Source organism: Oncorhynchus tshawytscha, unplaced genomic scaffold (genome assembly GCF_018296145.1).
Source record: "Oncorhynchus tshawytscha isolate Ot180627B unplaced genomic scaffold, Otsh_v2.0 Un_contig_4583_pilon_pilon, whole genome shotgun sequence".
In the NCBI taxonomy this organism is placed as follows: domain Eukaryota; kingdom Metazoa; phylum Chordata; class Actinopteri; order Salmoniformes; family Salmonidae; genus Oncorhynchus; species Oncorhynchus tshawytscha.
Window position 1 is genome coordinate 87,446 of NW_024609176.1, and position 20,055 is coordinate 107,500.

General features: G+C 48.4%; 1 protein-coding gene across 1 annotated transcript in view; it reads right to left on the reverse strand.

The window, feature by feature from the left end:
- LOC112261877 (lysine-specific demethylase RSBN1L) overlaps positions 1–16,491 on the reverse strand; it is a 64,327-nt gene extending 47,836 nt beyond the window's left edge. Inside the window, exons 1-3 of the mRNA XM_042314419.1 lie at positions 16,435–16,491; positions 15,881–16,247; positions 12,890–13,707 (exon numbers count right to left, since the gene is read on the reverse strand). Coding sequence (XP_042170353.1) covers positions 12,890–13,707; positions 15,881–16,247; positions 16,435–16,491 — 1,242 coding nt within the window. The remainder of the gene's footprint in view (positions 1–12,889; positions 13,708–15,880; positions 16,248–16,434) is intronic.
- Between the last annotated feature and the right edge of the window lie 3,564 nt (positions 16,492–20,055).

The following is a 20,055-nucleotide window of genomic DNA, read 5'->3' on the forward strand; positions in this document are numbered from 1 at the left end:
GACTATGTAATGACTATGTAATGTAATGACTATGTAATGTAATGACTATGTAATGTAATGACTATGTAATGACTATGTAATGTAATGACTATGTAATGTAATGACTATGTAATGTAATGACTATGTAATGACTATGTAATGTAATGACTATGTAATGACTATGTAATGTAATGACTATGTAATGACTATGTAATGTAATGACTATGTAATGTAATGACTATGTAATGTAATGACTATGTAATGTAATGACTATGTAATGACTATGTAATGTAATGACTATGTAATGTAATGACTATGTAATGACTATGTAATGTAATGACTATGTAATGACTATGTAATGTAATGACTATGTAATGACTATGTAATGACTATGTAATGTAATGACTATGTAATGACTATGTAATGTAATGACTATGTAATGACTATGTAATGTAATGACTATGTAATGACTATGCAATGACTATGTAATGTAATGACTATGTAATGACTATGTAATGACTATGTAATGTAATGACTATGTAATGACTATGTAATGTAATGACTATGTAATGACTATGTAATGTAATGACTATGTAATGACTATGTAATGTAATGACTCTGTAATGTAATGACTATGTAATGACTATGTAATGTAATGACTATGTAATGTAATGACTATGTAATGTAATGACTATGTAATGTAATGACTATGTAATGACTATGTAATGTAATGACTATGTAATGTAATGACTATGTAATGTAATGACTATGTAATGACTATGTAATGTAATGACTATGTAATGTAATGACTATGTAATGTAATGACTATGTAATGACTATGTAATGTAATGACTATGTAATGACTATGTAATGTAATGACTATGTAATGACTATGTAATGTAATGACTATGTAATGTAATGACTATGTAATGTAATGACTATGTAATGTAATGACTATGTAATGACTATGTAATGTAATGACTATGTAATGTAATGACTATGTAATGACTATGTAATGACTATGTAATGTAATGACTATGTAATGTAATGACTATGTAATGTAATGACTATGTAATGACTATGTAATGTAATGACTATGTAATGTAATGACTATGTAATGTAATGACTATGTAATGTAATGACTATGTAATGACTATGTAATGTAATGACTATGTAATGACTATGTAATGTAATGACTATGTAATGACTATGTAATGTAATGACTATGTAATGTAATGACTATGTAATGTAATGACTATGTAATGACTATGTAATGTAATGACTATGTAATGTAATGACTATGTTCTTCATGTAAACGCATCCTTCCTCTCTCCCTTGAAGTAACCTCATCTCTGATCGAACAGGACTGGACTACCATCGACAACAATGTAGTAGTGTATAGTAAAGCAATAAGGCCAGAGGGGGTGTGGTATATGGCCAATATAACACGGCTACGGGCTATTCGTACGCACGACGCAACGTGGAGTGCCTGGATACAGCCCTTAGCTGTGGTATATTGGTCATATACCACAAACCTCTGGGGTGCTATTATAAACTGGTTACGAACGTAATTAGAGCAGTAACAATTGTCATACCCGCAGTATACGATCTGATATACCATGGCTTTCAGCCAATCAGCATTCAAGTCTCTCCCCTCCTCAAGACATCAACACTAGAGACTCATTGACGTTACAGCTCCTACCAGGTGCTCCTACCAGGTGACGTGGAGAGGATCTGTGTCTGCTCCACGTACTCTCACTACTGGTGTCCCCCAGGGCTCGGTTCTAGGCCCTCTCCTCTTCTCTCTATACACCAAGACACTCGGCTTCGTCATATCCTCACATGGTCTCTCCTATCATTGCTATGAGGATGGACCTCTCCTCTCCTCTCTATACACCAAGTCACTCTGCTCTGCTATGAGGATGGACCTCTCCTCTTCTCTCTATACACCAAGTCACTCTGCTCTGTCATATCCTCACATGGTCTCTCCTATCATTGCTATGAGGATGGACCTCTCCTCTCCTCTCTATACACCAAGTCACTCTGCTCTGTCATATCCTCACATGGTCTCTCCTATCATTGCTATGAGGATGGACATCTCCTCTCCTCTCTATACACCAAGTCACTCTGCTCTGTCATATCCTCACATGGTCTCTCCTATCATTGCTATGAGGATGGACCTCTCCTCTCTATACACCAAGTCACTCTGCTCTGTCATATCCTCACATGGTCTCTCCTATCATTGCTATGAGGATGACAACTACATGTCTGCGTGACTGGCAGATATCTCAGCTCGGATGTCACCACCTCAAGCTCGATAAGACGGAGCTGCTCTTCCTCCCGAGGAAGGCCTGCCCGCTCAATGACCTCTCCCATCATGATTGCCAACGCCAGTGTCGCCTTCCCAGAATGCAAAGAACCTTGGTGTGACCCTGGTCAATACTTCTGTTCTGGACTTGGGGACTGTGAAGAGACCTCTTGTGGCTTGTGTTGTGGGGTATGTAATGGGTGTCCGAGCTGTGTGCCAGTAGTTTAGACAGACAGCTCGGTGCATTCAACATGTCAATACCTCTCATAAATAAAAGTAGTGATGAAGTCAATCTCTCCTCCACTTTCAGCCAGGAGAGATTGACATGCATATAATTAATATTAGCTCTCTGTGTACATCCAAGGGCCAGCCGTGCTGCCCTGTTCTCACCTAGCCTAGATATCTTAAGATGAATAGACTAACTGAAAGCCACTCTAACTAAGAGCGTGTGCTAAATGACTGAAATGCATTGTGTCAGATCAGTTAGGCCTATTACTAGATTAAACTAATGCATTTTATTGATGAATGCATTTTATTGATTGAGAACTTGAAAGAAGTCAGGAATCACTTCTAAAGTCTCCAGTCAGAGCGGTCAGTGTTTTCCTGCCAGAAAACTCTCGTCCCCACGGTGAAGGGGTGTGTGTGTGTGTGTGTGTAGTACGTGTTGTGTGTCAGCAGGCAGGGTGTGTAGGGGCAGCAGAGAACTGATGGGACATTGACCTGTAGAAGCTTCTAGCTGAGGGGAACAGACACACACACACGTGAATGGCTACATGGCACAGAGACACACACATGTAAACTCATGTACTTAATGTACACAAAAACACATGTGCATTTGAACACACTTGCACCACACAGACACACACACTACTCAACGGCTGATGATAGAGAGCCGTTCCTAGCTACAGATATACCCTCACCTGAACCCTGCTGACAATGACACATGAGAGAGAGTGAGAGAGCACGAGAGAGACCACTTATACCCTGATGAGTGGAGTAGGCTACCTCTCAGCATTTGGGCCTGTACTCATTCACAAAGCATCTCATGATCGCTGATCTAGGATCAGGTCCCCCACGTCCATACAATCTTATTCATTATGATCTATTATGTAATATGGAAAACTAGTGTCTCAGAGTAGGAGTGCTGATCTAAGATCAGTTCTCCCTTTTAAATCATAATGAATAAGAGCTTATGGACATGGACAAACCTGATCCTAGTTCAGCACTTACTCTGAGATGTGTTATACATATGAATATGGAGCAACTGGTCTATTAAAAAGGCTAAGCTAAGGTACTCTGTAGAGTGTAATTGATTGACTATTATATAAACATGGGTTCCATCCAGCAGCATCCCACCCTGCATCCCACTGCTGGCTTGCTTCTGAAGCAAAACAGGGATTACATTTATAATTGATCCCCATTAGCTGCTGTCAAAGCTACTCTTCCTGGGGTCCAGCAAAATGAAGGCAGTTTATAAAAATGTTTAAACATTACAATACACTCACAACACACTGTCTGCCCTCAGGCCCCTAACTCCACCACATACCTACAGTACTAAACCCATGTGTATGGATAGTGCGTATGTTATCATGTGTATATATGTCTGTGCCAATGTTTGTGTTGCTTCACAGTCTCAGCTGTTCCATAAGGTGTTTTTTTTAATCTGTTTTTAAACCTAATTTTACTGCTTGCGTCAGTTACCTGATGTGGAATAGGTGTTCCATGTAGTCATGGCTCTATGTAGTACTGTGCGCCTGGACTTGGGGACTGTGAAGAGACCTCTTGTGGCTTGTGTTGTGGGGTATGTATGGGTGTCCGAGCTGTGTGCCAGTAGTTTAGACAGACAGCTCGGTGCATTCAACATGTCAATACCTCTCATAAATAAAAGTAGTGATGAAGTCAATCTCTCCTCCACTTTCAGCCAGGAGAGATTAACATGCATATTATTAATATTAGCTCTCTGTATAGATCCAAGGGCCAGCCGTGCTGCCCTGTTCTGAGCCAATTGCAATTTTCCTAAGTCCTTTTTTGTGGCACCTGACCACACGACTGAACAGTAAAGGTACGACAAAACTTGGGCCTGTAGGACCTGCCTTGTTGATAGTGTTGTTAAGAAGGCAGAGTATTGCTTTATTATAGACAGACCATGACAGATTACAAGTTTACAATCTAGGGTTACTCCAAGCAGTTTAGTCATCTCAACTTACTCAATTTCCACATGATTTCTTACAAGATTTAGTTGAGGTTTAGGGTTTAGTGAGAGTTTTATTCCAAATACAATACTTTTAGTTTTACAAATATTTAGGGCCAACTTACTCCTTGCCAGCCACTCTGAAACTAACTGCAGCTCTTTGTTGAGTGTTGCAGTCATTTCAGTCGCTGTAGTAGCTGACGTGTATAGTGTTGAGTCATCTGCATACATAGACACTCTGGCTTTACTCAAAGTCAGTGGCATGTCGTTAGTAAAAATTGTAAAAAGCCATGGGCCGAGACAGCTACCCTGGGGAATTCCTGATTCTAACTGGATTATATTTGAGAGGCTTCCATTAAAGAACACCCTCTGTGTTCTGTTAGACAGCTAACTCTTTATCCACATTATAGCAGGGGGTGTAAAGCCATAACACACACGATTTTCCAGCAGCAGACTATGATCAATAATGTCAAAAGCTGCACTGAAATCTAACAAGACAGCCCCCATAAATAATTTTATCATCAATGTCTCTCAGCTAATCATCAGTCATTTGTGTAAGTGCTGTGCTTGTTGAGTCTCCTTCATTATAAAGCATGCTGAAATTCTGTTGTCAATTTGTTTACTGTGAAATCACATTGTATCTGGTCAACCACAATTTTTTCCAGAAGTTTACTAAGGGTTGGTCCTGGTCAGACCCTGGATGGGAGACCAGATGCTGCTGGAAGTGGTGTTGGAGGGCCAGTAGGAGGCTCCCTTTCCTCTGGTCTAAAAAAAAAATATCCCAATGCTCCAGGGCAGTGATTGGGGACATTGTCTTGTGTAGACAATCACAGGGTGCTGTCATTCAGATGGGACGTTAAACAGGTGTCCTGACTCTCTGTGGTCACTAAAGATCCCATGGTACTTAGTGTAAGAGTAGGGGTGGTAACCCCAGTGACCTGACTAAATTTCCAATCTGGTCTTCATACCATCATGACCACCTAATCATCCCCAGTTTACAATTGGCTCATTCAGCCCCCCTCCTCTCCCCTGTAACTATTCCCCAGGTCGTTGTTGTAAATTAATGTGTTCTCAGTCAACTTACCTGGTAAAACAAGGGTTAAAGAACAAAAAAAAAAACAGAGCCTGACCAATCACATAGTGATTTACCTCATGACCTAAGGGTGTATATTCTCAAGAGACTAAACGGTCTTCCTCTCCGTCTTCTCATCCAGCTGCACTTCAGCAAGACGTTCCTTCTGTTCCTATAGTCATTACCCAGGTTGTCTCCTGGGTAGCCACCACCCACAGTACTGTATAGTACACTGCTAACATTGACGTGTACACTGTGGGCCTACCAATGTGTGAAACAGTATACACCAGAAATGTAGGGTCTTCATTGGGGCCTTCATCCATATTCTAGAGTGGTCTCCTTTCCTCGTCTCCTTTCCTTCCTTCAGGAATGATCTGACAGAACCTGAACCTACGGAGGTTTCTGGTGTAGGTGGGGAGCTACCAGTACCACCCGCAGTACATACATTATCCTGCAGATGTATGCATAGTATACCTGCTACACCAGAAAGTGTGAAATATCATACATCAGAAATGTAGGGTCTTAATTGGTCCCTTTTCTTTGATTTTACTTTAAAAAGAGCAATGCTGCCATTGGCCTCTCATTTTGTTCCCTCCCTCCTTTTATTTGACCCCCTCCCTCATTCCATTCCCTCCGTTATCAGGGGGGTGTGTGTGTGTGTGTGTGTGTGGGGGGCCCTGGCTACGAGATAATCTTTGTGGAAACACTTTAGTGCACTCCTGCGTGTGGAAATGGAAGCAAACAGCTGTTCCTCACAGAGAAGACATCCTCCACCCTTCCTCCTGCTCCCCCTCACTCGTTCTGTTTTGTTATCCTTGTGGTATACTGTCTGATATACTATGGCTTTCAGCCAATCAACATTCAGGGCTCGAACCACCCAGTGTATAATGGTGTATAGATAATGATTCAGTTGGCCTGCCTGCAGCCCTGCACTTCAGACACGCAGTTCCCTGTGGGGACGCACGCACACACACACATAAGCTTACAGACCAACACACTCACACGTAAATACACATACACGCTCTGACATGGCCATGCGTGGGTTACTAATGCCCTCATCACATCTCTTCCTTCTCTGAGATGGTTCACATCATTAGGTGTGAGTAAGGCAGGGACAATTACATGGCCGACACACACACACACTGAATAATCCAGCGCACGGCGCACGCAGCATCAGTTTGAAGGACGAGAGGAATATTGCTGGTGAGGCCGTTTTACTGAGGTCATGTTTCTATTGATGACGATGCCGGTGTGTCTGATTGAGAGACTGACTGACTGACTGACTGACTGCTGGCGAATCGAGAGTGTGAGACAGCAGGCAGGTAGTTAGTTAGGGTAGCACGTCTGAGTAATCTAGACTGCGGGGTTAAATTTGACAGGGCCCGGTTGTATAAAACATCTTACGTGTTTCCCTTAAGGGTTTACCTTAAGGTATAACTTCCCCTTGCCTACAGGAATTTAAGGGTGTTGCATATAGCCCCTCAAACATTTCATTAGTTAAGGGCATCATTTAAGGGTTTTATGGCAGTTTGAAGGCATGTATGGCAGAAAAAGTCTTGGTTACCATGGAGATGACACAATTCACTGACTGAAAGTCTCAGAGATCACATTGATTTTTGGAAGATCGCAAAATAGAACTTCTACATCCAAGACAGGAAAAAAACTTTTATTCAGAAGACAACATTTCCTTTAGTTACTTTTTTTCTCTGAACTTGGTTCAATTACTTTCTAACATGTAGAGTAGCTAGCTAGCTAGCTAACCAGCAGGCTCTGTAGCCATGGATTGTGCACCTTCCATTGTTTAGCTAAGTAGCTAGCAGATGTTTTCCCTCTGAAACCAGGGCAGGGGAAAGCAACATTCACCTCCACATAGGCTGCGTTCATTAATATCTATACTGAATGAAGCACTTCAGGGACCTCATGTGCACCCTTACATTTTACACTTAATTTAAGGGGGGAAAATCCCTTCAAAATGTTTTGTGTAACTGACTAAAAGTAAAGGATAACTTCAAGATGTTTTATGCAACTGCAGCAGGTAGTCTTAGTGGTTAGAGCGTTGGACTAGTAACCGAAAGGTTGCAAGATCGAATCCCCGAGCTGACAATTTTTTTTAAATGTAAAAAATCTGTCGTTCGTTCGGCCCCTGAACAAGGCAGTTAACCCACTGTTCCTAGACCAGTTAACCCACTGTTCCTAGACCAGTTAACCCACTGTTCCTGGACCAGTTAACCCACTGTTCCTAGACCAGTTAACCCACTGTTCCTAGACCAGTTAACCCACTGTTCCTAGACCAGTTAACCCACTGTTTCTAGACCAGTTAACCCACTGTTCCTAGACCAGTTAACCCACTGTTCCTAGACCAGTTAACCCACTGTTCCTAGACCAGTTAACCCACTGTTCCTAGACCAGTTAACCCACTGTTCCTAGACCAGTTAACCCACTGTTCCTAGACCAGTTAACCCACTGTTCCTAGACCAGTTAACCCACTGTTCCTAGACCAGTTAACCCACTGTTCCTAGACCGTCATTGAAAATAAGAACTTGTTCTTAACTGACTTGCCTAGTTAAATAAAGGTTAAATAAAACATTTAAAAACCGGGCCCAAGTCCTCGATGAAGCTCTCTTTAACCGATTAGGCCACATTGTTTCTGGCACATCAGCTGCTGCAGAACAATCATTATGAGGACTGGGAGTGGAGACCAGGTAGCGGGGTCCGTCAGTGGAGGCCAGGTAGCGGGGTCCGTCAGTGGAGTGGAGACCAGGTGGCGGGGTCCGTCAGTGGAGTGGAGGCACGGTGGCGGGGTCCGTCAGTGGAGGCCAGGCAGCGGGGTCCGTCAGTGGGTGGAGCCAGGCAGCGGGGTCCGTCAGTGGAGTGGAGGCCAGGTAGCGGGGTCCGTCAGTGGAGGCCAGGTAGCGGGGTCCGTCAGTGGAGGCCAGGTAGCGGGGTCCGTCAGTGGAGGCCAGGTAGCGGGGTCCGTCAGTGGAGGCCAGGTAGCGGGGTCCCAGTGGAGGCCAGGTAGCGGGGTCCGTCAGTGGAGGCCAGGCAGCGGGGTCCGTCAGTGGAGGCCAGGCAGCGGGGTCCGTCAGTGGAGGCCAGGCAGCGGGGTCCCAGTGGAGGCCAGGCAGCGGGGTCCGTCAGTGGAGGCCAGGCAGCGGGGTCCGTCAGTGGAGGCCAGGCAGCGGGGTCCGTCAGTGGAGACCAGGCAGCGGGGTCCGTCAGTGGAGGCCAGGCAGCGGGGTCCGTCAGTGGAGGCCAGGTAGCGGGGTCCGTCAGTGGAGGCCAGGCAGCGGGGTCCGTCAGTGGAGGCCAGCGGGGTCCGTCAGTGGAGACCAGGCAGCGGGGTCCGTCAGTGGAGGACCAGGCAGCGGGGTCCGTCAGTGGAGGCCAGGCAGCGGGGTCCGTCAGTGGAGGCCAGGCAGCGGGGTCCGTCAGTGGAGGCCAGGCAGCGGGGTCCGTCAGTGGAGGCCAGGCAGCGGGGTCCGTCAGTGGAGGCCAGGCAGCGGGGTCCGTCAGTGGAGGCCAGGCAGCGGGGTCCGTCAGTGGAGACCAGGTAGCAGGGTCCGTCAGTGGAGGCCAGGCAGCGGGGTCCGTCAGTGGAGGCCAGGCAGCGGGGTCCGTCAGTGGAGGCCAGGCAGCGGGGTCCGTCAGTGGAGGCCAGGCAGCGGGGTCCGTCAGTGGAGACCAGGCAGCGGGGTCCGTCAGTGGAGACCAGGCAGCGGGGTCCCAGTGGAGACCAGGCAGCGGGGTCCGTCAGTGGAGGCCAGGCAGCGGGGTCCGTCAGTGGAGGCCAGGTAGCGGGGTCCGTCAGTGGAGGCCAGGCAGCGGGGTCCGTCAGTGGAGGCCAGATAGCGGGGTCCGTCAGTGGAGACCAGGCAGCGGGGTCCGTCAGTGGAGTGGAGACCAGGTAGCGGGGTCCGTCAGTGGAGGCCAGGTAGCGGGGTCCGTCAGTGGAGGCCAGGCAGCGGGGTCCGTCAGTGGAGGCCAGGCAGCGGGGTCCGTCAGTGGAGGCCAGGCAGCGGGGTCCCAGTGGAGGCCAGGTAGCGGGGTCCATCAGTGGAGGCCAGGTAGCGGGGTCCGTCAGGCCAGGTAGCAGGGTCCGTCAGTGGAGGCCAGGCAGCGGGGTCCGTCAGTGGAGGCCAGGCAGCGGGGTCCGTCAGTGGAGGCCAGGTAGCGGGGTCCGTCAGTGGAGGCCAGGTAGCGGGGTCCGTCAGTGGAGGCCAGGCAGCGGGGTCCGTCAGTGGAGGCCAGGCAGCGGGGTCCGTCAGTGGAGGCCAGGCAGCGGGGTCCGTCAGTGGAGGCCAGGTAGCGAGGTCCGTCAGTGGAGGCCAGGTAGCGAGGTCCGTCAGTGGAGGCCAGGTAGCGAGGTCCGTCAGTGGAGGCCAGGTAGCGGGGTCCGTCAGTGGAGGCCAGGCAGCGGGGTCCGTCAGTGGAGTGGAGACCAGGTAGCGGGGTCCGTCAGTGGGTGGAGACCAGGTAGCGGGGTCCGTCAGTGGAGTGGAGACCAGGTAGCGGGGTCCGTCAGTGGAGTGGAGACCAGGTAGCGGGGTCCGTCAGTGGAGTGGAGACCAGGTAGCGGGGTCCGTCAGTGGAGTGGAGGCCAGGTAGCGGGGTCCGTCAGTGGAGGCCAGGTAGCGGGGTCCGTCAGTGGAGGCCAGGCAGCGGGGTCCGTCAGTGGAGGCCAGGCAGCGGGGTCCGTCAGTGGAGGCCAGGTAGCGGGGTCCGTCAGTGGAGGCCAGGCAGCGGGGTCCGTCAGTGGAGGCCAGGCAGCGGGGTCCGTCAGTGGAGGCCAGGCAGCGGGGTCCGTCAGTGGAGGCCAGGTAGCGGGGTCCGTCAGTGGAGGCCAGGCAGCGGGGTCCGTCAGTGGAGGCCAGGCAGCGGGGTCCGTCAGTGGAGGCCAGGTAGCGGGGTCCGTCAGTGGAGGCCAGGCAGCGGGGTCCGTCAGTGGAGACCAGGTAGCGGGGTCCGTCAGTGGAGACCAGGTAGCGGGGTCCGTCAGTGGAGGCCAAGCAGCGGGGTCCGTCAGTGGAGGCCAGGCAGCGGGGTCCGTCAGTGGAGGCCAGGCAGCGGGGTCCGTCAGTGGAGGCCAGGCAGCGGGGTCCGTCAGTGGAGGCCAGGCAGCGGGGTCCGTCAGTGGAGACCAGGCAGCGGGGTCCGTCAGTGGAGACCAGGCGGCGGGGTCCGTCAGTGGAGACCAGGCAGCGGGGTCCGTCAGTGCTAACTCAGAGTCCGTGAGTTTCTTAATGCTACTGTACCAACTCATGGATACTAGGGTGGCTGGGGGACAGTTGTCCTAACCAACTCATAGATACTAGGGTGGCTGGGGGACAGTTGTCCTTACCAACTCATGGATACTAGGGTGGCTGGGGGACAGTTGTCCGAACCAACTCATGGATACTAGGGTGGCTGGGGGACAGTTGTCCTAACCAACTCATGGATACTAGGGTGGCTGGGGGACAGTTGTCCTAACCAACTCATGGATACTAGGGTGGCTGGGGGACAGTTGTCCTAACCAACTCATGGATACTAGGGTGGCTGGGGGACAGTTGTCCTAACCAACTCATGGATACTAGGGTGGCTGGGGGACAGTTGTCCTAACCAACTCATGGATACTAGGGTGGCTGGGGGACAGTTGTCCTAACCAACTCATGGATACTAGGGTGGCTGGGGGACAGTTGTCCTAACCAACTCATGGATACTAGGGTGGCTGGGGGACGGTTGTCATAACTTCCAAAATACCAGCCAAGCTCTGTTCCTGAACCAAGCTGAAGGGAGGATGATCTCAATATACAACCAGACCCAGTGTTCACCCTCCGCTGCCCAGCTTTAGATTAAATTACAATTAGTGTATTACATCACAGGGTTCTAAATGTCAAGAGAACGTAGCGATATTTCCAAGTTCTAGAATCAGCTCTTTATTCTGTGTTAAAGAACATTCCGAGAGAGAGACAGAGGCCTGGGAAAAGACTAGCATTTGATTAGAACTCATTTTTTACCTTGGCAGCATGCCAAATGGCACCCTATTCCCTATATTAAAGCTCTGGTCAAAAATAGTGCAATAAATAGGGAGCCAATTGGGACAAAGCCCTCGAAAGCCTTTATTCAAGGGCTCCATATTGGATTTAGTAGAAGCAGGGTGAAAAATGATCTGATGGTTGCCAGTGGCAGCCTCGCAGAGGGAGAGGATATCCCTGATAGCAGCATAGCCTGGGCTTTGGAAGGGGCTGTGTTTAACACAGCATTTCAAATCATTCAAACAGAACAAACCCCTTCAAACAGGACTAGAGGCTTTAGCTTACAGCCCGCTCAGCATTAAGAGATATCCCGAAAACATTCAGAAGTGGATTTCATTTCATTTCACACGAGCCCTATTATTTCTTTAGTCTGTAGTTCTGTAAAACCAAGGCTGTGTTATGATGATAGTCTACTCCAGATATACAGTACCAGTCAAACGTTTGGACACACCTACTCATTCAAGGGCTTTCTTGCCAAGAGTGTGCAAAGCTGTCATCAAGGCAAAAGGGTGGCTACTTCGAAGGATCTCAAATATATTTTGATTTGTTTAACACTGTTTTGGTTACTACATGATTCCATGTGTTATTTCATAGTTTTGATGTCTTCACTATTATTCTACAACGTAGAAAATAGTAAAAATAAAATAAAGACCTTGGAATGAGTAGGTGTGTCCAAACGTTTGACTGGTCCTGTACACAATGGCTTAGGATTGTTGCTTGTATTCATTCAGCTAAATCTCTCTAGATAGAACACAACATAAGCCTTGTACTGTTTTTCTTCAACAAAGAAGTGTGTGATCAGTGATGAACACACTTTCATCCAGGTTTTATTTTCTCATTTACATCAACGACCTGGGGAATAGTTACAGGGGTGAAGAATGAGCCAATTGGAAACTGGGGATGACTAGGTGACCGTGATGGTATGTGGGCCAGATTGGGAATTTAGCCAGGACACCACGGTTAATACCCCTACTCTTATGATAAGTGTCATGGGATCTTTAGTGACCACAGAGAGTCGTGACACCCATTTAACATCCCATCAAAAAGACAGCACCCTGTGACTGTCACCAATCACTGCCCTGGGGAATTGGGATATTATTATTTTCAGCCCAGAGGAAAGAGTTCCTCCTACTAGCCTTCCAACACCACTTCCAGCATCTGGTCTCCCATCCACAGACCGACCAGGACCGACCCTGCTCATCTTCAGTGGCAAGCCAGCAGTGGGATGCAGGGTGGTATGGTTAAATTACAATATAGTCACATTTAGCATCAAATACTGTAACAAATACAGCCAGCACTGAAACAAACCAACCAAACAGCCTTCTCACCTGATTGTGGAAGTTGAGCATGGTGGTGGTCTCTATATCCTTCTTCCCCAGGATCTCCATCTTGACCGGCGACGAGGGGAACTTCCAGGAGAAGTAGTCCAGGAAGTCTGGCAGGTAGGAGGCCGCCCCGTGGATGATGCCCATGACGTAGTGAGCTGCCTGGGATGCCGTGTCCTCGCTGAAGGCTAGGGTAACAAACTCCTGGGCGAACTGCTGCATCTCCGCTGGAGACAGGGCCGAGAGCTCGCTGCAGTAGGCGTGTGCCACCAGGGCTCCACCGTTGGGTTGATCCTCTACGTGGATGAAGCGGGCGAACTCCAGGTTCTCAAAGCCAGGCTGGGGGCACCGTGGCTGGGGGATCTGGAGGGGGGATGTCATGGGGGAAGCTGGGTCCCAACTACTAATGCTACTGCTACTGCTATTGCTGCTGCTCCATAGGGGCTTGGAGAGGGACAGAGTTGGAGAGGGGCTGTAGCAGTTCTCCTGTTTGATGGATGAGGTGGTAGAGGTGTGGTGGTGGTGGACAGGGAGCGGGGGTTTGAACTCTGTGTGGCCGTGGTGGTGGTGGTGGTGGTGGGGCTGTTGTTTGGAGGCCAGGCCTGCATGGAGCTCAGAGAGGAGACCAGCACATACGGTCTGGCTGGACCTGCTGTACATCTTGGGACGTTTCCACTTCTCCTTCTCTCTCTCACTCTCTTTGTGTTTCTTCTTCTTTTTCTTCTTCACCTTTTTCATCTGGAGCTCCTCTGAGTTCATTTGGGGTTTCTGCTTGTCTAGAGAGAGAGAGAGGAGGGGAGGAGAGAGGGGGAGGAGAGAGGGGGAGCAGGGAGGGGAGAGAGAGGGGGGTAGAGAGAGAGAGACGGGAGGAGAGAGAGGGGAGCAGGGAGGGGAGAGAGAGGGGGGTAGAGAGAGAGAGACGGGAGGAGAGAGAGGGGAGCCGGGAGGGGAGGAGAGAGGGGGAGCCGGGAGGGGAGAGAGAGGGGGCAGAGAGAGAGAGAGGGGAGGAGAGAGGGGGAGGAGAGAGGGGGAGCAGGGAGGGGAGAGAGAGGGGGGGGGGGGTAGAGAGAGAGAGACGGGAGGAGAGAGAGGGAGCCGGGAGGGGAGGAGAGAGGGGGAGCCGGGAGGGGAGAGAGAGGGGGGGCAGAGAGAGAGAGAGGGAGGAGAGAGGGGGAGCAGAGAGAGAGGGGAGCAGGGAGGGGAGAGAGGGGGCAGAGAGAGAGAGAGGGGAGGAGAGAGGGGGGAGCAGAGAGAGAGGGGAGGAGAGATGGAAAAATATTTTTAATAAAAGAGCTGTGAAGAACACCTGTATGCAGATTCACTACTACCCAGAGCATGTCTGGAATCTAGAGAGAGAGAGATGCACTACTACCCAGAGCATGTCTGGAATCTAGAGAGAGAGAGATGCACTACTACCCAGAGCATGTCTGGAATCTAGAGAGAGAGAGATGCACTACTACCCAGAGCATGTCTGGAATCTAGAGAGAGAGATTCACTACTACCCAGAGCATGTCTGGAATCTAGAGAGAGAGAGAGATTCACTACTACCCAGAGCATGTCTGGAATCTAGAGAGAGAGAGAGATTCACTACTACCCAGAGCATGTCTGGAATCTAGAGAGAGAGAGATGCACTACTACCCAGAGCATGTCTGGAATCTAGAGAGAGAGAGATGCACTACTACCCAGAGCATGTCTGGAATCTAGAGAGAGAGAGATGCACTACTACCCAGAGCATGTCTGGAATCTAGAGAGAGAGAGATGCACTACTACCCAGAGCATGTCTGGAATCTAGAGAGAGAGAGATGCACTACTACCCAGAGCATGTCTGGAATCTAGAGAGAGAGAGATGCACTACTACCCAGAGCATGTCTGGAATCTAGAGAGAGAGAGATGCACTACTACCCAGAGCATGTCTGGAATCTAGAGAGAGAGAGATGCACTACTACCCAGAGCATGTCTGGAATCTAGAGAGAAAGAGATGCACTACTACCCAGAGCATGTCTGGAATCTAGAGAGAGAGAGATGCACTACTACCCAGAGCATGTCTGGAATCTAGAGAGAGAGAGATGCACTACTACCCAGAGCATGTCTGGAATCTAGAGAGAGAGAGATGCACTACTACCCAGAGCATGTCTGGAATCTAGAGAGAGAGAGAGAGATGCACTACTACCCAGAGCATGTCTGGAATCTAGAGAGAGAGAGAGAGATGCACTACTACCCAGAGCATGTCTGGAATCTAGAGAAAGAGAGATTCACTACTACCCAGAGCATGTCTGGAATCTAGAGAGAGAGAGATGCACTACTACCCAGAGCATGTCTGGAATCTAGAGAGAGAGAGAGAGAGAGAGAGAGAGAGAGAGAGAGAGAGATGCACTACTACCCAGAGCATGTCTGGAATCTAGAGAGAGAGATTCACTACTACCCAGAGCATGTCTGGAATCTAGAGAGAGAGAGAGAGAGAGAGATGCACTACTACCCAGAGCATGTCTGGAATCTAGAGAGAGAGAGAGAGAGAGAGAGAGAGATGCACTACTACCCAGAGCATGTCTGGAATCTAGAGAGAGAGATTCACTACTACCCAGAGCATGTCTGGAATCTAGAGAGAGAGAGAGAGAGAGAGAGAGAGAGAGAGAGAGAGAGATGCACTACTACCCAGAGCATGTCTGGAATCTAGAGAATCAATGAGCAGAGGAGAGGAGGAAGAGAGGCGGCTCTGGTTGAGGAACAACTACTTCCAACAATACATGAAGACCTTCATTAGCCTTGTATTATAACCATGGTCCCAACTGTAGGCCTCACTGCTTCAGCCAACTCCTCTGACTACTGACACGTGGCATGATTATATTACCACCCAAAAGGAGCAAAACAACTGGGCTTATAATTAGACACAGAGGACAACGTAGTAATTATTCCAATTGAATTACAGTAACCAGAGAGCTTGGACACCGCTGTTAGAAAACTGCAATAAACTGGATTCAGTCCAGGGGGTGGAACTGGGAAGAGCCGTAGCAGTCCAGGGGGTAGACATGGGAAACAGCCGCAGCAGTCCAGGGGGTGGAACAGGGAAGCAGCCGCAGCAGTCCAGGGGGTGGAACTGGGAAGAGCCGTAGCAGTCCAGGGGGTAGACATGGGAAACAGCCGTAGCAGTCCAGGGGTAGACATGGGAAACAGCCGCAGCAGTCCAGGGGGTGGAACTGGGAAGCAGCCGCAGCAGTCCAGGGGTGGAACTGGGAAGCAGCCGCGACAGTCCAGGGGTGGAACTGGGAAGCAGCCGCGACAGTCCAGGGGGTGGAACTGGGAAGCAGCCGCGGCAGTCCAGGGGGTGGAACTGGGAAGAGCCGTAGCAGTCCAGGGGGTGGAACTGGGTAGAGCCGTAGCAGTATACATCCCAAATGGCACCATAGTCCCTGTTAAGTGCACTACTTTTGACCATGGCCAGATTGTGCCATTTGGGACAGAGCCACTGTAGGCGGGGCCGTTTGGCATCTCATCAGAACCAGAGCACTGTCTAACGTTTTCAGATCACCAGCCAAATGACCCGTTGTTACCTGCCTGCTGCTACCTGTGGGAAGCAGCTCTTTAAGAGCCTGATACATGATCTCCATGCTCTGCTCTCTTTAGTCTCTGTACAAGACTAACCAGCTTCTACCCCCAAGTCTGAAGACTCCTGAATATCTAATCAAATGGCTACCCAGACTATTTGCATTGCCCCCCCCCACCCCCTCTTCTACACTGCTGCTACTCTCTGTTATTATCTATGCATAGACACTTTAATAACTCTACCCACATGTACATATTACCTAACTAACAGGTGCCCCTGCACATTGACTCTGTACTGGTACCCCCCTGTATACAGTCTCCACATTGACTCTGTACCGGTACCCCCTGTATACAGTCTCCACATTGACTCTGTACCGGTACCCCCTGTATACAGTCTCCACATTGACTCTGTACCGGTACCCCCTGTATACAGTCTCCACATTGACTCTGTACCGGTTCCCCCTGTATACAGTCTCCACATTGACTCTGCACCGGTACCCCCTGTATACAGTCTCCACATTGACTCTGTACCGGTACCCCCTGTATACAGTCTCCACATTGACTCTGTACCGGTTCCCCCTGTATACAGTCTCCACATTGACTCTGTACCGGTTCCCCGCACATTGACTCTGTACTGGTACCCCCTGTATACAGTCTCCACATTGACTCTGTACCGGTTCCCCCTGTATACAGTCTCCACATTGACTCTGTACCGGTACCCCCTGTATACAGTCTCCACATTGACTCTGTACCGGTACCCCCTGTATACAGTCTCCACATTGACTCTGTACCGGTTCCCCCTGTATACAGTCTCCACATTGACTCTGTACCGGTACCCCCTGTATACAGTCTCCACATTGACTCTGTACCGGTACCCCCTGTATACAGTCTCCACATTGACTCTGTACCGGTTCCCCCTGTATACAGTCTCCACATTGACTCTGTACCGGTACCCCCTGTATACAGTCTCCACATTGACTCTGTACCGGTTCCCCCTGTATACAGTCTCCACATTGACTCTGTACCGGTTCCCCCTGTATACAGTCTCCACATTGACTCTGTACCGGTACCCCCTGTATACAGTCTCCACATTGACTCTGTACCGGTACCCCCTGTATACAGTCTCCACATTGACTCTGTACCGGTTCCCCCTGTATACAGTCTCCACATTGACTCTGTACCGGTTCCCCGCACATTGACTCTGTACTGGTACCCCCTGTATACAGTCTCCACATTGACTCTGTACCGGTACCCCCTGTATACAGTCTCCACATTGACTCTGTACCGGTTCCCCCTGTATACAGTCTCCACATTGACTCTGTACCGGTTCCCCGCACATTGACTCTGTACCGGTACCCCCTGTATACAGTCTCCACATTGACTCTGTACCGGTTCCCCCGCACATTGACTCTGTACCGGTACCCCCTGTATACAGTCTCCACATTGACTCTGTACCGGTACCCCCTGTATACAGTCTCCACATTGACTCTGTACCGGTACCCCCTGTATACAGTCTCGCTATTGTTATTTTACTGCTGCTCTTTAATTATGTTATTTTTATTAGGTTTGATTTGATTGGGAGTCCCATAGGAGTCCCATAGGAGTCCCATAGGAGTCCCATAGGAGTCCCATCGGAGTCCCATCGGAGTCCCATAGGAGTCCCATAGGAGTCCCATCGGAGTCCCATCGGGCGGCACAGTTGGCCCAGCGTCGTCCGGGTTCGGCTGGTAGAGGCCTCATTGGAAAATGAGTTAAATATAATAAAAAATATCTGTTAATATTTAAAATGTAAATAATTAGTGGCTGCTTTTCAGAAATTACATCAAGGTTATGACTGGAAAAAATAACAAAAAAACATGGAACAAAATATTAAAAACACTGAGGATTAGAGGGAAATGTTACCGGCTGTCAAAGTCCACACACCAGAACTTGTGATGGTTAAAAAGATTTAAAAAATAAAAAGGTTTTTATTGATAGTTACATATTGCGATATGGAGGACATTATATAGATACTTAGACTCCAATCGATTTGTAAATAAAGTAAGAAAAAGAGGTATTTGTCATCGTAGAGCTCGTTCTCCTTTTTAAATAGTGAGTCAACATGTTTTCAGAACCATTTCCATCACTGATGACTCATTTTCTCGTCTCTCCACAGCAGACATATTGTGAGCAATATGTTTAACATTCAATGGTAATATATCTTGGCCAGGGTCGCAGTTGTAAATGAGAACTTGTTCTCAACTAGCTTTCCTGGTTAAATTAAAAAGGTGAAATAAAATGTTAGTTTAAAAAAAAATATATATAGAATTGTGAAAGTCCCAATGCATACACTTTAAACAATGCCACTTTACATACCCTACATTACTCATCTCATATGTATATACTGTACTCTATACCAACTACTGCATCTTGCCTGTGCCACCCGGTCATTGCTTATCCATACATTTATATGTACATATTGTCATTCACCCTTTTAGATGTGTGTATTAGGTAGCTGGAGAACGGTTAGATATTACTGCACAGTCGGAACCAGAAGCACAAGCATTTCTCTACACTCGCATTAACATCTGCTAACCATGTGTATGTGACCAATAACATCTGCTAACCATGTGTATGTGACCAATAACATCTGCTAACCATGTGTATGTGACCAATAACATCTGCTAACCATGTGTATGTGACCAATAACATCTGCTAACCATGTGTATGTGACCAATAACATCTGCTAACCATGTGTATGTGACCAATAACATCTGCTAACCATGTGTATGTGACCAATAACATCTGCTAACCATGTGTATGTGACCAATAACATCTGCTAACCATGTGTATGTGACCAATAACATCTGCTAACCATGTGTATGTGACCAATAACATCTGCTAACCATGTGTATGTGACCAATAACATCTGCTAACCATGTGTATGTGACAAATAAAATGATTTGAGTGTATCGACACCTCAGTATCGTGTTGATATAGTATAGTGAGGTCACTGGCAATTCAGCCCTATTCAGAACCTCAGTATTGAGTCATATATATTTGTATGTTATGCTGGTTGTGTGTGGACCGACTCTCCACTACACACATCAACAAAACCACCCAGCCATAAGATCCAGCTCGACTGCCCTTTAAAGTAGACAGCACAGCTAAAGGCCTGCAGTTGGTTGTCTGATCCGTCACAAACACCCTGCCACGCCCAAACATTCACAGACACATTTCAAAGCCCACTGTCTCCCACTCCTCTGTGGCATAATAATAGTACAACAACAACAACATGATATGTAGGTATACAGGTACCTGCCAAAATAAAGGAAACACCAACATTGTATGTCAAAGGGCACTGGGCCACCACGAGCCGCCAGAACAGCTTCAATGTGCCTTGGCATAGATTCTACAAGGGGCTGGAACCAAACATTACATCATTTGCTGTTTTGTTGATGGAGGTGGAAAACGCCGTCTCATTCACCGCTTCAGAATCTCCCGTAAGTGATGAACTGGGTTGAGATGTGGTGACTGGAATATGGTGAAACCTTAGATCTGGTGACAGACGGCAGGGGAATATGGTGACAGACAGGGGAATATGGAGACAGACAGGGGAATATGGTGACAGACAGGGGAATATGGAGACA